Genomic DNA, 16,373 nt, shown 5'->3' with positions numbered 1-16,373 from the left:
TTGTAGATGAACACAATATCTTTTATTTATTTATTTTTATGTGGTACTGAGGATCAAACTCAGTGCCTCACACAAGGCAGGCACTCTACCACTGAGCTACAGCCCCAGCCCATTCTTCCGGTCATTTTTAAAGAACCAGAGTTCTTACCTAGAACTTTCAATATCTGAGACCAGAACTTTGCTCCATAGTATTTATCTCTAGACAGTTGGCAGCATGAAAGACCCAGTAGGTTATTAAAGATTTCTGTGATGACACCAAGCACTTCACATAAGGATTTCTTGCTGTCTGAATCTCTTGGGCTTCTGAATTTGGACAGCAAGAATTTGGGATCTAGTAGGTTCAGACAGCAAAGCATTTTGTCCAAATGTCTTTGGTTCCGGAGTTTTGATAGTAAGGCATGACTCAAATTTATCCTTTTTTTTTTAGTTCTAAATTTAGATAATTTATTCTGATAGTGAGGGATACTTGTAATTTATTTCATTGATAAAGTGGAGTCCATGGTGCAGTGAAAAACCTCCCTTGTATATCATGTTAGGTTTGGAGTCTTTAGTGTTCTATTTTGTCCTTGAGATTTCACTTTTTAAAGATGTGGTTTCAATTCTTTTTTATTTGGTTATAGGATTTTTTTCATGGTCTTGATTGTTATACAGAACTATGCCCCCAAACTTTGTATTAATTAGAAAGAAGATTTTGTAAGTTCTTTTGGTATTTTTAGGGTCAAGAGCACAAGGTAGCAGTTTTCAAAGTGAGACTTGTCTGTGCTTTTGTATTTCACTGGTTGCCTGTTCTGACCTGATCTGTAAGGTCCCCAGGCAGCCTCCAAGGAGAATATTTTGTCCAGCCTTTCTGGCTTTCAGGGTTGCCTTTGAGGGCCTTGCTAGGTTCCTGTTCTTTCAGCAGAATGCTGCCTTCACTATATTGGAATGCCCGAGAAAGATTCAGTTCAGGTATTGTTTTTGATCAAAGTGGGCACAATGAGGAGAATTCCATATTTTTTGTCAACTCCAAAGTTTAGTCACTGCTTGCCTTAAGGCCATCAGCCCCTCTGCCCCAGTCTCTGAAGTCTCTTTATTTTTTTCTTTGCTATGCTGTTTTCCATCAAATTATTGGGTTTTAGTTCAATTTTCTTTCTCCTTTTACCTTTTTAAGGTTTTTAAGTTCCCAGGCCAAAATCTCTTTCCCTGTTAATGAGATTGCTGGTGAGGTAGTGTTTTCCTTGATCTTCTAGTTCCTCTTAACTTTTTCATCAGTTACTATTTTTCTGTGATTCCTGGCTCCCTAGTCTTCAGACAAGTTATCTCTGGGAAAGAAAGGACACAACTAATGCTGAGTGCCTCCTATTGCTTCAACTACTATCCTAGGTGCTTTATGTGCTGTAAAGTGTTACGGTTATGAATCATCATAAGAACCTTGTTAAAAGTATCCTCATTTTTCAGGTAGACTAACTGAGGCTCAGATGGGTTAAATAACAATCTGAGTTCACAGACTTCTTAGAAGGGGGTGGATATGGGGGAGCTGGGGATATAGCTCAGTTGGTAGAGTGCTTGCCTTGCATGCACAAGGCCCTGGGTTCGATTCTCCAGCACCACCAAAAAAGAAAAGAAAACCTTTGTTCTTTCATCTTCTTAACCAGGAGTTTTAAAAGAATAAAATTTATTATTTAGGTGAAAAAAAAAAAAAAAAAAGAAGGGTGGATATGGGAATCAAACATACTTCATAATTCAAAAAATGTGCTTTTTATTACAACCTATCACTTTCTACTATAACAAATCACAGTTGTTATAATTACTACAGTTTTGCCCCATCCCAGGTATCTGGGTGCTGATTAAAAGCCCAAATTTCAATAGTGTTCAAAGTCAGCAAGCTGGTACCCAGGGGAGAAAGGGAGCCCTTCTTGACTTCCTGGGTTTGATTTGTCATTATAAGATAAATAGGTATACATAGTAACAGATGAAAACAGTGGGAAAGAATTTTTATGATGAGAAAAGTCTTTCTTTCATCCTGAACTTAAGTTCTGCAGTTTCCTTCTCATAATAATCACCACGTCATTAGTTGCTTTTGTATTCTCACAAAGCATGCTTTTGTATGTAAGCATTTATATCTATCTGAAGTTCAAAACATAAATTGTGATATATAATGCATCTTTTCTACTTTGATTTTTTTCACTTAATACTTTAAAGAACATTTCATATCAATACAAATAGATCTGTTGCATTCTTTTGTATATTTTATTGAAGATTAGTGTACATAGAGTTGTGTACAAATGTATTGAATTATAATTTTCACAAACTGAACATGTCCATAATAACCAGCATCCAAATCAAGAAATGGAAATTATACTCCAGCCTTATTCTTTTTTAATGTCATTGTAGCATTCCATATGGATGAATATTATTTAACATTTCTTTTATTAATGTTTACTTAGGTTGTTTTTAGTCTTTGCTTTTATAAGTAATACTACAGTGGATATTCTTATATTCGTATCCTTTGCAGCCTTGTGCAGGTGTATTTTTAGGATGAGTTACTGAAGATAGAATGCTGAGTCAAAAGTACTCAGTATATACATTCAAAATTTTGTATTGTTTTAAAAGAAGTTCTACGCCAATTTAAATGTCCAACAATGTATAGAGTATATATAGGTCAGATTAATTTCTTAAAGTTGCTCACAGGGATTGATTAGATATGTTCATCTACAGGGAGAATGCAGAGAAATGATAATCCCTTTTATGGTTAGCAGTATGGGGTCTTTGCCTCGCTGTGTGTGTGTGTGTGTGTGTGTGTGTGTGTGTGTGAGAGAGAGAGAGAGAGAGAGGGAATTTGTCCCATATTAGTTTCTGTTTTCCCATATTAGTTTTGAACTTTGTCTTCATCCCATTGGGAGGATGGAATATGGATAGTCCGAGTTTCCTCTTGATTCCAAGTAACTATGGGCCTTGACCTTATTCAATTAAATCAGTAATTGAGTTCTCTAGTTTTGTGGATGCTGCCTAGAAAGAGAAATTGTAGCCACTAAGTGAAGCTAACAGCTTGACTCCTGTACTTGCCTGATTCCTGTGAATTGGATTTAGAGGTTGCTTAAGCTCATTCTTCGGCTGCTATGGATATTCATACTTGTCACTTTCTGGATGGCAGATCTGGGTCAGTTAGCAGCCTCCTCAGGTTGCGGAGCTGTGGAGGGGTGAATTGGCTCACCCCAGAAACAGAAGGTATCCTGTGCTTAGCTATTGGACTTCAAGTGGGATAGTAAGTTTTTTTTTTTTTTTTTTTTTTTAGAAAAAGAAAAGAGGTTGCACTGCTTTCTCTGGGCCACAAGACTAGAGGTTGCTGAACCACGTGTTTCCCAGATCAGTGTGTCACTTTTTAAAAAATTGAAATATAACTCTTATATCTTTAATTCACCAACAAGTATGGTCTTTATTACAGTCACAGGTTGTATATCTATCTAATCCCAAAACATTTTCATTATCCCAAACATTTTCCTTATCCATTAGCAGTCATTCCTCATTCTCCTCAGCTCTAGGCAACCACTAATCTGTTTTTCTATGGATTTGCCTGTTCTGGACATTTCGTATAAACGGAATCACATAATATGTGGCTTAATTGTGAATTGGCTCAATTCAAGGCCACAAAGATTCATACCTATATTTTCTGCTAAGATCTTTACAATTTTCCCTCCTATATTTAGGTCTTTGATACATTTTGAGTTAGTTTGTATTTGCTGTAAGGTCGAAGTCCAGATTCAGTCTTTTATTTATGAATATCCACTTGTCTCATCAACATTTATTGAAAAAACTATACTTTCCCCATGAGTTACCTTTGAACATTAGTCAAAAACCAATTGGCCATGATTGTGTGGGTTTATTTCTGGTGTGTCGATTCTATTTCATTTTCTGTATGTCTGTCCTTACGCTAGTACCACACTGTCTTGATTACTGTTATGTTTGTGTTGTAAGTTTTTAAGCCAGTAATTGAGTCCTCTAACTTTGTTAATATGAAGTATTACGTTGATTGATTTTTTTCACATGTTGAAGCAGCTTTCCATTCCTGTGACAAATTCCATTTGATCATGATTTATATGTTGCTGGATTTGTTAACATTTCCTCTAGAATTTTAGTATAAATATTCATGAAGCAATGTTGATAGTTTTCTTGTGATATCTTTGGTTTTGATATCACTGTAATACTGGCTGCATAGAATGACTCAGGAGATGTTCTTTCCTCTTTTTTTTTTTAAGGAGGGTTTGAGAATGGTTGGTGTTAATTTCACCTTTTTTTTGGTATTCATCTGTTGTAAATTGAATAGTGTCTCCCCACACCTCCAAAAAGTCTTGTCCACCCAGAACCACAGAATGTTACCTTGTTTGAGATAAGGGCTTTGTAGGTATAGTTAGAATGAGATCATATTAGAGTGGACTCCAAAACTAATGACTCATGTCCTTAGAAGAGTGTAAAGACTTAAAAAAAAAAAAAAAAAATCCTTTGTGAAGAGATGGAGGCAAAGATCAGATTTTTGCGCCTATAAGCCAAGCAATGCTAAGAATTTTAGGAGCCACTAGAAGCTGAAAGAAAGAAAGAAAGGATTCTTCCCTAGAGCTTTCAGAAGGAAACATGACTGTTGACATCTTGTTACCTTGACTTCAGACTTTTGGTCTCCAGAAATATAAGAGAATAAATTTCTGTATGTTAAGCCACTGAGCTTGTGATAATTTGTCATAGCAGCCCTGGGAAACTCAATATAAATGAAGCCATTTAGTTCTGGCTTATTTTTTTGTGGTAAGTTTTGATTACTAATTCAAATTTTTTTTCTTGTTTTCTAGCTATTTAGATTTCATGTTTCTTTTTGAATCAATTTTAGTAGTTGTGTATTTCTGGGAATTTTTCAGTTTCATCTAATCTCATTTGTTGGTATACACTAATTCATAGTATTCTGTTAAAGTCTTGTATATGTGTATTGGGATTGAACTCAGGGCCTAATACATGCTAAGCACTCACTCTACCACTGAGCTACACACATCTCCAACCCATGTGATCCTTATTTCTATAAGGTCAATAGTAGGATTTTCCTTTCATTCTGGATTTTGGTTTTTTTTTTTTTTTTTTTTAACTACAGCTGAAAGCTTATTTTGTTTGTTAGGGTTTCAGAGAACCAACTTTTGGATTCATTGATTTTTCTGTTATTTTTCTATTCTTTATAATATCCTTTTCTCTAGTAACCAATTTTGTCTTCCTGTATTTTGTCGTTTTTTGCATGTGGGCCTTTAGATTCCAGGAATATGTTGGAGGTTTTTAAAGATCTTATGGAAATCTCATCCCTCTGCTTTTCATTTAAGATTTTTGGTCTCTTATTTGCCCTGAATGTTATTTACCACCTCAGGCAACCTTTAACTTAAATCATTTACATGTAATTATTTTTGATAAATGCCCTCTGGGAAAAGGAGGTTTGTACTTGGACAGTTCCATTCATTTTTAAAGTCAGACAGCCTTGAAAGTAGGGTCTTCCAGGAAATCAGCAGGCAGGTCAAATTATGATTATTCTTTGGGATTAAGGCTTGGAAAGAGCTCCAGCTTGGTCTCTCAGCTTCCTTTTGTGTTTGTTGGGCTGTACTGGGAATGTGGGTTTTCAAGGCTTTCTGTAGCTAAAAAGCCGGAGGTGGGACTAGGCAAATTGCTGCAAAGCTAGTTCTGAGAATCAGTCATTTTTTTTTTCTTAAATAAATGGCCCCTGGGTTTGCTGCAAGCCTTTGGTTAGTTTTCAGAGTTCTGAAATGTTGATTCTGACAGTTTTTTGCCACAATTTTTTATAACTTATGAAGGAGAGAATTTTTAGAAAAAATACTTGGCTGTTTTCACTGATATATATGATATAATTGAATACATCACTCTTGGTAAGGGTAGACTCTGGGACAGTAGCAACCTTCCTGAATCAGTCGTGCATAGCTTGTCCAAGAAGTTACTGAGTCAGGAGGAAGCAGATAATACTCCTTCTAAGCCGAGACATAGAGACTTTAAACTGTCCTGTTTCTCAAAATAGGATGAAGGGGAAGGAACCATTGCTCCCTGGGCATTTAATGCTATGCTCAGTAGCTTATTTCAGCCTTACTATAGTCTTCCTGCTGGGAATTGAACCCAGAGCCTTGTGCATGCTAGGCGAGTGAGTTACCACTGAACTATGGTCCTCACTACAGCCTTTATGAGGTAGGGTGTATTAGTTTCTTTTTACAGATGAGGGACTAAAGTGAAAGGGATGAAAATGCCACCAGTCAATAGATAGTAAATGGCATACCTAGGATTCAGACCTGCAAAGGCCATTCTCTTTCTACTGTATTTTCCATTTATTGCGTTGTCACTGTGTGACTGTTATATTTAATCATACTTTCTCATTTTATCATAATCTAACCTTTTAAGGTAGATTTTACTGTTCTCATCTTACAGAATAGGAAACAGCCTCAGAGGTTAGGCCCCTTGCCCAATTTATAGTGTAAGTAGGCCAGAGTTAGTTCTGCTGGATTCCCTAACTCTTAGCCAATGTGCCCTCAGTAGATCCTGCCTTAACCACACATCTCTGGTGCTTACCTGATTCTGGGAACCAGGCCATGTATTACCCACCTTGAGGACCCTTTGTCTGGTGTCAGAAGCCCTCTGGTGGCCAAGATTGAAATAAATAAATCACAATGGAAAGTGGAAAGGGTACTAGATTAGGAATTTTGGCTTGGCCACTGACTTTGGCTTTCAGGCAACTTGTATGTTTTAAAATCTCAATTTTCTCATCAATAATTGGTCAGAGAAAAAAAAATGCAACTAATTAAACTATAATGGACCACCAGTTGTAAGATACGTTCTGCTTTCAGATATTTACATGGTAAATGATGTCTTAAAATATATTAAAAATGGGGCTGGGGTTATAGCTCAGTTGGTAGAGTGTTTGCCTTGCATGCACAAGGCCCTGGGTTCAATCCCCAGCACCACCAAAAAAAAAAGAAAAGAAAAATGATATCTTCCTTTCTACCTAACTCAAGAGGGAGAACAGAAACCATAATACCAGGTGGTAACCCAGAGCCTCACAGAATGAGCAAGTGTGGAAGCCAACAGTGACTCCAAAATATAGCTGCTGGCAAGGACCCTAAAAAGAGTATCTTTTAAAGAAAATTTCTTATCAGAATGTTGCTGTAGTCCTTACCATTGAAGAAGCTGAAGTGCTACTTGCCTGTTGCCTAGAGATTAGAGGAATGAGCAGTGTTTAAGTCCTTTAACTAAATCAACAAGTAGATGATAGTATACTTTGTGCAAGGAGTGTGGCAATTTAAAAAATAAATGCATTTTTTAAAGTGTATAGTTTTCAAGAATAACTTGATTTTGACCCTAAGTATGACTAATTATTAATTTTATAGTTAAACCTACTCAATTTATTGATCTAACATTGTAAGTTCTTGCACAAAAAGTCAGCCAAGTTTCCATATGTAAATATTGCAAATAAGCAGTTGCAAAATTCTTCTAGATTATCCCTGAATTCTCTTTTTCTTTTTTTATCCCTGAATTTTTACCATAAGTTTAAGAAGTATGCCATCCCTATGGGAAAAGATGAGATGTTAGCTTTTCTACTCTTGGCCAGATAACCTAATTCTGTACATTACTTGTCTCTGAATTGTCCATTATCAAACAATAATTATAGATCTCATTATTTATTGAAAAAAGTAAACTGTTGTGAAGAAGTGAAATATGGATTTAGGTGAAGGAAGTTAGCTCCTAGAGCATTTGCAGTTTTTCAGGAATCTCTGACTTAACCAGGATACTTTATAGACATTGATTTCATTTGCTTTCCTTAGCTCACTGTATTCGGGTGAACTTTAGATCTGATTTTCTTTCCTCTTTATTTATTTTTGGTGCCAGGGATTGAACCTAGGGGCTCTTAACAACTGAGTCACATCCCTAACCCTTCTTATTTTTTGAGACAGGGTCTTGCCGAGTTGCTTAGGGCCTTGCTAACTTGCTGAGGCTGGCCTTGAACTTGTGATCCTCCTGCCTTGGCTTCCTGATTCGCTGGGATTACTGGCATGTGCCGTCACACCTGGCCTCTTTCCTCTTATTTTTAACCTCCTTAAATTGTATTTGTTTTGCAGGTATTATAGCTGCAAATGTCCTTGTATTCTGTTTGTGGAGAGTACCTTCTCTGCAGCGGACAATGATGAGATACTTCACATCCAATCCGGCCTCAAGTAAGTCTAACTTGTGATTTTGAGGTAGAGATAATATGAAATAAATATGCTTTGTTTATTGAAATCCTACAAAAAAAAAAATGAGATACTGTCAACGGTTATAAACAAAATCTGGAGGGTAGACTATCAGCTTCTAGAGCACAAAGACCTTGTCTCTTTCATTGCTGAATCCCAGGTGCTTAAAACATAGACAGTGAATATTTTTTAATGAATTAAGATCTATGATCACTGCAAGTTTATATCTAAAATTAAAATAATTTTCTCCTTCTATTTGTAACTTTTGCCTCCATTGAACTGAGAATTTTTATTGATTGCTTACTAAGTAGAAAAGAGATTAAGATAGCTTTTTATCACTTTGAAAAGTACTGTCTTAAACCATCTTATTAAGACTAACTGGGGCTGGGGATGTGGCTTAAGCGGTAGTGCGCTCGCCTGGCATGCGTGCGGCCCGGGTTCGATCCTCAGCACCACATACAAACAAAGATGTTGTGTCCGCCGATAATTAAAAAATAAAAAAAAAAAAAAAAAAAAAGACTAACTGGCTCTGTTTTTGCTTCCTGTGTTTATTTGATAATACTGAGAATTCTAAACTAGATAATTTTTACTGGCTTTGTGTTCTTCAATTACCAGACTGTGTTTTTTCTTTCTCTTGTAGAGGTCCTTTGTTCTCCAATGTTGTTGTCAACATTCAGTCATTTCTCCTTATTTCACATGGCAGCAAATATGTATGTTTTGTGGAGCTTTTCTTCCAGCATAGTGAATATTCTGGGTCAAGAGCAGTTCATGGCAGTGTACCTATCTGCAGGTAATGAATTTTAATCTCAGGACCTTTACATGTCATTTTTATCTTAACCAGGCCTTGATTTTTTTTTTTCCTTCCCAGCTCAGGCTAGGCTTTCCAGCTGTCTTAGTCATCTGAGTTTGTGTTAAATAATCTTAAGCAGGCTTACTTCCCCCATTGTGCTCAGTTTGCATAAAGCTTTATCAGAGTGATCCAATGTTATTGATTGCCAAGAGGAGTGAGTGTGTTTTTTTGCCAGACTATATGTAGGACAAAACTTCCTAGTTGTGGTTCTGGAGATGGCATCATTTCTAAAATATTTTAATTAGGAAATGGTAGCATGTGATTCCAGTTTACTCATTGCTGCTAAGTGGTTAATTGATCAACTTTTGCTCACCTGTTTGCAAAATTTATATAAGTAAAACATAAAAACTCATTTCTAAAGTCCCAACATTTAAAAATTTTATATCTGCCAATTGTGCTGTAGTGAAAAAAGCACTGAGTTTTGAGACAGAAGACCTAGGTTCAGAGCCCATTTCTGCTACCAGCTGTGTGATTTGGCAGAAATGACTATGCCTTTCTGGGGGTAATGATACTTATCTTTTCAAGACATGGCCTTGTAGAAAAGATTAAATAAAAGCATCTACTCATGATCCAAAGTGACTCCTAAATTAATATCAATTGAACACTCAGGTATATGTGTCCAGTCCATCAAAAGTAGAAGCTGATCATTTTTTCTCTTTTTTTTGGCCTCTAAGGTAGTATATAATTCTTTCCCCAAGTACTAGTTATGGGGGTAGTTGTTGTACAAAGGATGTTTCAGATGCCATTAATTCCTGTTCCATAGGAAGTTGTTTTTTAAAATGAGCCACACTGAACTCAACTGTCATTGAAGCAAAAGGAACCTAATGGATCATTTAGTTTAGTGTCCCACCAGAGATTCTGATTCAGCATGTCTGCCCAGGGGGTTCTGAGATAGTTGGTGAGTTTGAGAACTAGCCTCCTTTTCTTTAAATTATATATGAGGAAAATGGTAACTGAGAGGTAAAGTCAATGGCAAGTCATGATGTGGGTCAGATTTTTCTTTCCCTAAAACTGTTTGAAATTATTGGCAGATTAAGTATTCGTGCTGGCACCCTTGGAGTGATACATGTACAAACCTGACACTATTAATCTGTGGACGGTAGAGATAAAAAATAGAAGTCATTTTTAAACCTTACTTAAACTGTTGAACTATGACTTGTTTCTCAGGTGTTATTTCCAACTTTGTCAGTTATATGTGTAAAGTTGCCACAGGAAGATATGGACCTTCACTTGGTGCAGTAAGTATTTCTAATTTAAAAATTTCTAATTTTAAAATTAATTTTGAAATGTATACTTAACTATATTAATTTTGCAACTTTTTTTTTCACATGTTCTTCATCCTAATTAACCACATCCTACAGAACCAAAGAACAATTATCAAAACCAGGAAATCAACATTGAAAAATAATTTTGGTTGATCTACATGTAATTTACAACTTAAATATTTTTAAAATTTTAAGTTTCAGGTTAAAGCTTTTAACCATTGGTTATTTACATATACTTCGTGGAATAGAGTACATGGCAAGAATATTGTCAGAACAGTGAGGATCCAATCCTCATAAACCAGAGAGCCTCATCAGGCATTGGAGAATTTTTAACTAATTACAGATTTGAACTGGGTTCTATGTCCTCCTGGTTGAGTCAGTATTAGAGTGTTTGCTGGGTAGATGAGACTACGGAGCATTATGCTAGAGTCTAGAGAGAGAGCCAGTGAGCAAGATGATCATGGTTCCTGCCCTCAGGAACTTAAACCTTTTTTTAAGCATTAAGAATTTTTATTTTTTTAAACATGTTTTCTTTTGAGTTCAATGGCAGAATTCTAGGCATATGGAAATTTTTATGTGATGTATTTTTAAAGACTACACATTCACTTTGTATATTTAAATACTAAAAGCCAGGTGTGGTGGTAAGTGCCTATAATCCCAGTGGCTTGGGAAGCTAAGGCAGGAGGATTGCAAGTGCAAAGCCAGTTTTAGCAACTTAGTGAAGCCCTGTCTCAAAATACATAAAAAGGACTGGGGATGTGGCTTAGTGGTTAAGCACCTCTGAGTTCAATTCCTGGTACCAAAGAATAAATACATAAATACTAATGCATTTAAATGCATTCTAATAGAAGATTTCATATTTAAAGGAACTCTTTCTTAAAAAGACTGTTATGAGAAAAAATTCTTATGTAAAATAATCATTCCCTACTTTGTGTATATTTAATTTTCTTAAGAGGTCTATATCTATATTATTTACATGCATTATTTCTTAAGCTCTATACCCACCACCACCCTATTTTCTTCATGGAATATTTTTTTGTATAAAATTTGGTTCTGGTATAATTTATAAATTTTAATCATATTCTGTACCTTACTCAGCAGCTAAGCATCTTGTTATATGAAGACAATGAAGATCACTACTAGAATGAATCAGAAGTGGACTCGGATTTTAAGTTTAGTTGGAGAAAATATAATCACATCTAATAAATACTGAAAGGGATGAGAATTTTGAGGACTTTGTGGTTTCTGAGGATGGAGAGACTTAGTAGCTAGTAGGATCTGGGAGGGCATTTTGATGTGCCCTTAGACAGTTGTTATTCTTGTTTTATAAATAAGAAACTGAAATCTAGTTAGTAGATTATAGCAGCATGGTATCTGGAAGTAGAGTGTGTTGGAATCCTGGCTCTGCCGCTTACCTGTGATTTTTAGGACTTATTACTGAGCATCTCTGAGCCTGTTTCTCCACATAAAGTGGGAATAAAACCAGTTATTTTTATTTTGCTTAATTATTAAAATACCAGCTACTTCTGATTTGCAGTGCAAGTATGTTTAGAGTCTGTAGCACAGTAAGGAGCATATAGGGAGAAATGTGCAAAAAATAGTTCCTGTTCCTTCATTAAAATCCTATACAGCTGGGGTTGGGGTTGTGGCTCAGTGGTAGAATGCTTGACTAGCACTTAAGAGGCACTGGGTTTGATTCTCAGCACTATTTTTAAAAAATAAATAAATATATAATAAACTTTTTAAAAGTAGATGTATGGGGAGAGATATATCATTTTAAAAAAATCCTATAGAACATGCCAACCATAAAATTATTTATCCCCAAATACTTTTAATTCATCCTTGGTGATAATAAAAATTAAGTCAATAGGTACAATGGAGGTACAATGGCATTCTTGATGAGAAATCAGTAAGAAAATACTATTGACAGTTGTGTTTAAAATATTGGTCTTGGGCTGGGGCTGTAGCTCAGTGGCAGAATGCTTGCCTAGCATGTGTGAGGCACTGGGTTGGATCCTTAGCACAGCATTAAAAAAATAAATAAATACACACAGAGCAAATAAAGGCATGCTGTCTACTTAAAACTATAAAAATTTTTTTTAAAATAAAATATTGGTCTTAATGGTTTAGTCATAATTTTGTTAAAGACTATTAAAGTATATTTGTCAATTACCATATTGGCTACTAGGGGTCAAGGATACTGGTTAGTTTTGGTGTCAGCTGTGTATATTCTAAATCTCATCAAAAAATTAATTTCTTATTAGTTATTGGCATGAAGCTTATCTCCAATATTCTGCTTTTCAGAAGTTATTTTTTATATAGGTGGCTAAGAATTGAACCCAGTTCCTTACACATATTGAGGCAAGTGCTCTACCACTGAGCCACAACCCCAGCCCTAGAAGTTTTATTTTCTGTGAAATGTAACCCTCATCTCAAGGTAGCACAGAACATGTGTTATTTGTTGTAAGAAACAGCATTTATTAAAATATTTGTTAGAGAAAATAATTGTTCACTTGAAATTTATAAAGTTTATCATAGGCTAAATTTGGTCACTAAATGATAATCTGCTCACTGTGACTTCATTGATTTAACTGCTATTGACCTAACCTGTGCACAGTGGAATTCTTTTGTTTATTCATTACAAAGTTACAAGTAAAATGGTCACTAGAACAGATTCGTTTATAATTTCATTTTGATTTATCTGTAGTGCTTTCTGCAACTTTTTTTCTGGCTGTTCTATTTATTATACATCTTTTATCACAATTTGGTGCTAGTGTCATTTTATTAGGGTAAGTGGAGAAGCCTACCACCTTTCTTACATTTCTGTACCTCCTCAAATTACAATTGTTTTATATATTTCTTCTACAGTAATAATATCACTGTTAGAATTTTTGCTTCAAATATTAAACATAATTTAGAAAATTCAAAGGGAAAAAACAAATCTTTTGTATTAAGGCATATTACTGTTTCATTGTTTTTACTTTTTGTTTAGAGAACTTTTTTAGGAGGGGACTGAACCCAAGGGTTTTTAACCACTGAGTCACATCCCCAGCCCTTTTCTTTTTTACTTTGAGACAGGGTCTTGCCAAGTTGCTGAGGCTATCCTTGAATTTGTGATCCTCCTGCCTCAGCCTCCCTGAGCTGCTGAGATTGCAGATGTGCTCCACCATGCCTGGCTTGCTTTTTTTTTTCCTTTGATACTGGGGACTGAACCCAGGGCACTTTGTCACTGAGCTATATATCACCAGCTCTGTTGATTTTTCATTTTGAGACAAGTTCTCACTGAATTGCTTAGGATCTCCCTAAATTCCTGAGGCCGGCCTTGAACTTTCAGTCTTCCTGCTGTGGCCTCCCAAATTACTAGGATTACAGGCGTGCATCATGCCCAGCTTGATATTCTTTGCTGAGCATATTGTTGGATCTTTTTTTTAAAATCCAGTCTACTAGCCTATGTCTTTTGATTGGTGAGTTTAAGCCATTAATATTTAGGGTTACTATTGAGATATGATTTGTACTTCCTGCCATGTTTGTTTATTTTTGTTATTTAACTTGATTTGTTTTTCCTTTTTGATTAGTTTTTCTCCTTACTGTACTACTTCCCACTGTTGATTTTTGTTGTTGTTTTTCATTTCCTTTTCGTGTAATATTTTGCCCAAGATGCTTTGCAGAGCCAGTTTTCTAGCTGCAAATTCTTTTAACTTTTGTTTATCGTGGAAGGTTTTTATTTCATTGTCAGACCTGAAGCTTAGTTTTGCTGGATACCAGATTCTTGGTTGGAACCCATTATCTTTCAGCATCTGTGATGAAAAATCAGCCATTAACCTAAATGTAATCTGCCTCCTTTCTCTTGTAGCTTTTAAAATTATCTCCTTGTTCTGTGTGTTGGACATTTTCATTATAATGTGTCTTGGCAGGGTCTCTTGTGGTTTTGTACATTCGGTGTCCTGTAGGCTTCTAGGATTTGGATTTCTGTTTCATTCTTCATGTCTGGAACGTTTTCTAAAATCATTTCATTTAACAGATTGTTTATTCCTTTGGTTTGGACCTCTATACCTTCCTCTATCCCAATAACTCTTAAATTTGGTCTTTTTATGGTATCCCAGATTTCTTGGATGTTTTGCTCATGGTTTCTTATCAGCTTTTCTGAGTTGTTTAGGCTCTTTTCAAGATGATATATTTTGTCTTTGTTGTCTGATGTTCTGACTTCTAATTGGTCTACTCTACTGATGGTACTCTCATTTGAGTTTTTATTTGGTTTATAATTTTCTTCATTTCCAGGATTTCTGTTTGTTTTTTTTTTTTTTTTTTTTTTGTATAACCTCTATCTCCCTGTAGAGTTGATCTTTTGCTTCTTGGATTTGTTTATGTAATTCATTGTCAAAGTGAACTTTCATTGTCTGCATTTGCTGTATAATGTCTTCCTTAAGACTCCAGATCATCTGAACCATGTATATCCTGAAATCTTTATCTGACATTCCTTCTGCTGCAGATGTTACCTCTTCTAATGTTGACTTGTCCTGGATTGTTTGTGGTCCTTTCTTTTCTTGTCTTTTCATATTACTCACGTTTCTTTCCAGCTCTTTGTGACTGTTTTTGTTAATATTTTCCCCCTGTATATTTATATTGCTCTTATATAGTTCCCAAAATATCTCTTTTGTGGAGAAAACCAATGTTAACAGTTCCCAATATCAATAATACATCATCTATGAGCAAGTTTTCATTGTTATTACATTTATAGTTAGACTCTATGTCTACAGATGTTGGCTTCAATTATTATTTAGAATATAGTCTAAATAATAGACTATATTCATTCGTTTCATAAAAGGCATACCATTTCTGGTGGCATATAGAGAACCTGAAGGTCAGGCATAGGACATCATGTTAAGGGGGAAAGGAGTGAGGGTAGGGGATTACTCTAACTTAGCAACTTGCCACAGTCCGGCTGCAGCAAAATAACCGGGGGGGGGGGGGGGGGGGGGGTGTGACGAACAACTTGTGTACGTTGATACAGCAGGAGTGGGAGCCGTTTATTGTAGGACAGGAGCGGTATTTATACATTCCACACAGCTTATCTAATTAGCATAAACTAGATACAGCAGTCAACTAATCAGGAATCTCCACACTTAATGGCTCGCTTTTGTTACTTCTCAAACCACTCCCTCTGGCATTTTGCCAGGCACCATCCAAACTTGTTTACGAACTCTAACATTCCCCTGGCAAAATGCCAGGTGTTATTTTGACTTGTTTACAGACTCTTAACAGCAACTTTAGAGGAGAACTCTAATGAATAGACAGGGATAGTTTACGGAAGAATGTATAACTTCAAACTCCTTATCTGTATTAAAGAAAATTACGTATAAATAGTAAAAGATAGGAGGTTGAAAGTGCAATTCCTCTATATTATATTATTCTGGTGATTCAGTTCTTAAAGTCTAATTTCATGCAAAGTTCTTGGATTCACATAGTTGAGGTTGTGAGGACCAGAGGGGGAAGGGTAGAGGAGATTGGATGAGAAGAGCGAGAAAAGAAAAGAAAAGAAAGAAAGAAAAAGTCTCAGGACTCTGTTTTCTTTTCTTCCAGTAGATGGAGTTGTCTATTCCTAGCTTGAGTGTCTGTGTTCAGGGTGGTGGAGGTAGCCAGTGTGAAAGGGCTTGAGCTTCTACCTGGAGCCTCCCTACTCTTAGTCTCTGAGTTGGAAACCAGGTGCCTGTACAGTTGCTGTTCTGCGTTGATAGCTACACCCGCAAAAGTTTGTGAGAAAAATTTTGAGTTATCACCGCTGGGGGTGGGGGAGTTGGAACCGGGTACCTGATCAGCCACAGAATCGTGCTGGTAGCCACGCCCATTGATAGATTGCGAGGAAGGTTTTCCAAGATGGATTCCATCTGTTACCCACATAGGGTGTTTGGTGAGGTGGGGGGTGCTGGGGTAACCTTGTGCTGTGTCCAGAGCTCGATCTGGTGACCTGCAAGCAAAGTCTCTGTTCTGCGCCGCCTTCCATTTGCGCCGAGCCGAGTGAGGGCCAGGCCT

At 36.2% G+C, this 16,373-nt stretch overlaps 1 protein-coding gene and 1 non-coding gene across 2 annotated transcripts in view; both read left to right on the top strand.

Moving 5' to 3' along the window:
• The window catches only part of Parl (presenilin associated rhomboid like), a 54,273-nt gene that overhangs the window by 31,746 nt on the left and 6,154 nt on the right, over window positions 1-16,373 (top strand). Inside the window, exons 5-7 of the mRNA XM_027951523.3 lie at window positions 8,118-8,213; window positions 8,869-9,018; window positions 10,246-10,316. Of these exons, the coding sequence (XP_027807324.2) occupies window positions 8,118-8,213; window positions 8,869-9,018; window positions 10,246-10,316 (317 nt within the window). The remainder of the gene's footprint in view (window positions 1-8,117; window positions 8,214-8,868; window positions 9,019-10,245; window positions 10,317-16,373) is intronic.
• Window positions 6,896-6,968, top strand: Trnaa-ugc (transfer RNA alanine (anticodon UGC)). The gene has a single exon. It is a non-coding gene; the product is annotated as a tRNA-Ala (tRNA).

Source organism: Marmota flaviventris, chromosome 8, assembly GCF_047511675.1.
Source record: "Marmota flaviventris isolate mMarFla1 chromosome 8, mMarFla1.hap1, whole genome shotgun sequence".
In the NCBI taxonomy this organism is placed as follows: Eukaryota; Metazoa; Chordata; class Mammalia; order Rodentia; family Sciuridae; genus Marmota; species Marmota flaviventris.
The sequence above is the reverse complement of the archived record's forward strand: the minus strand, read 5'-3'. Positions and strand labels throughout refer to the sequence as shown.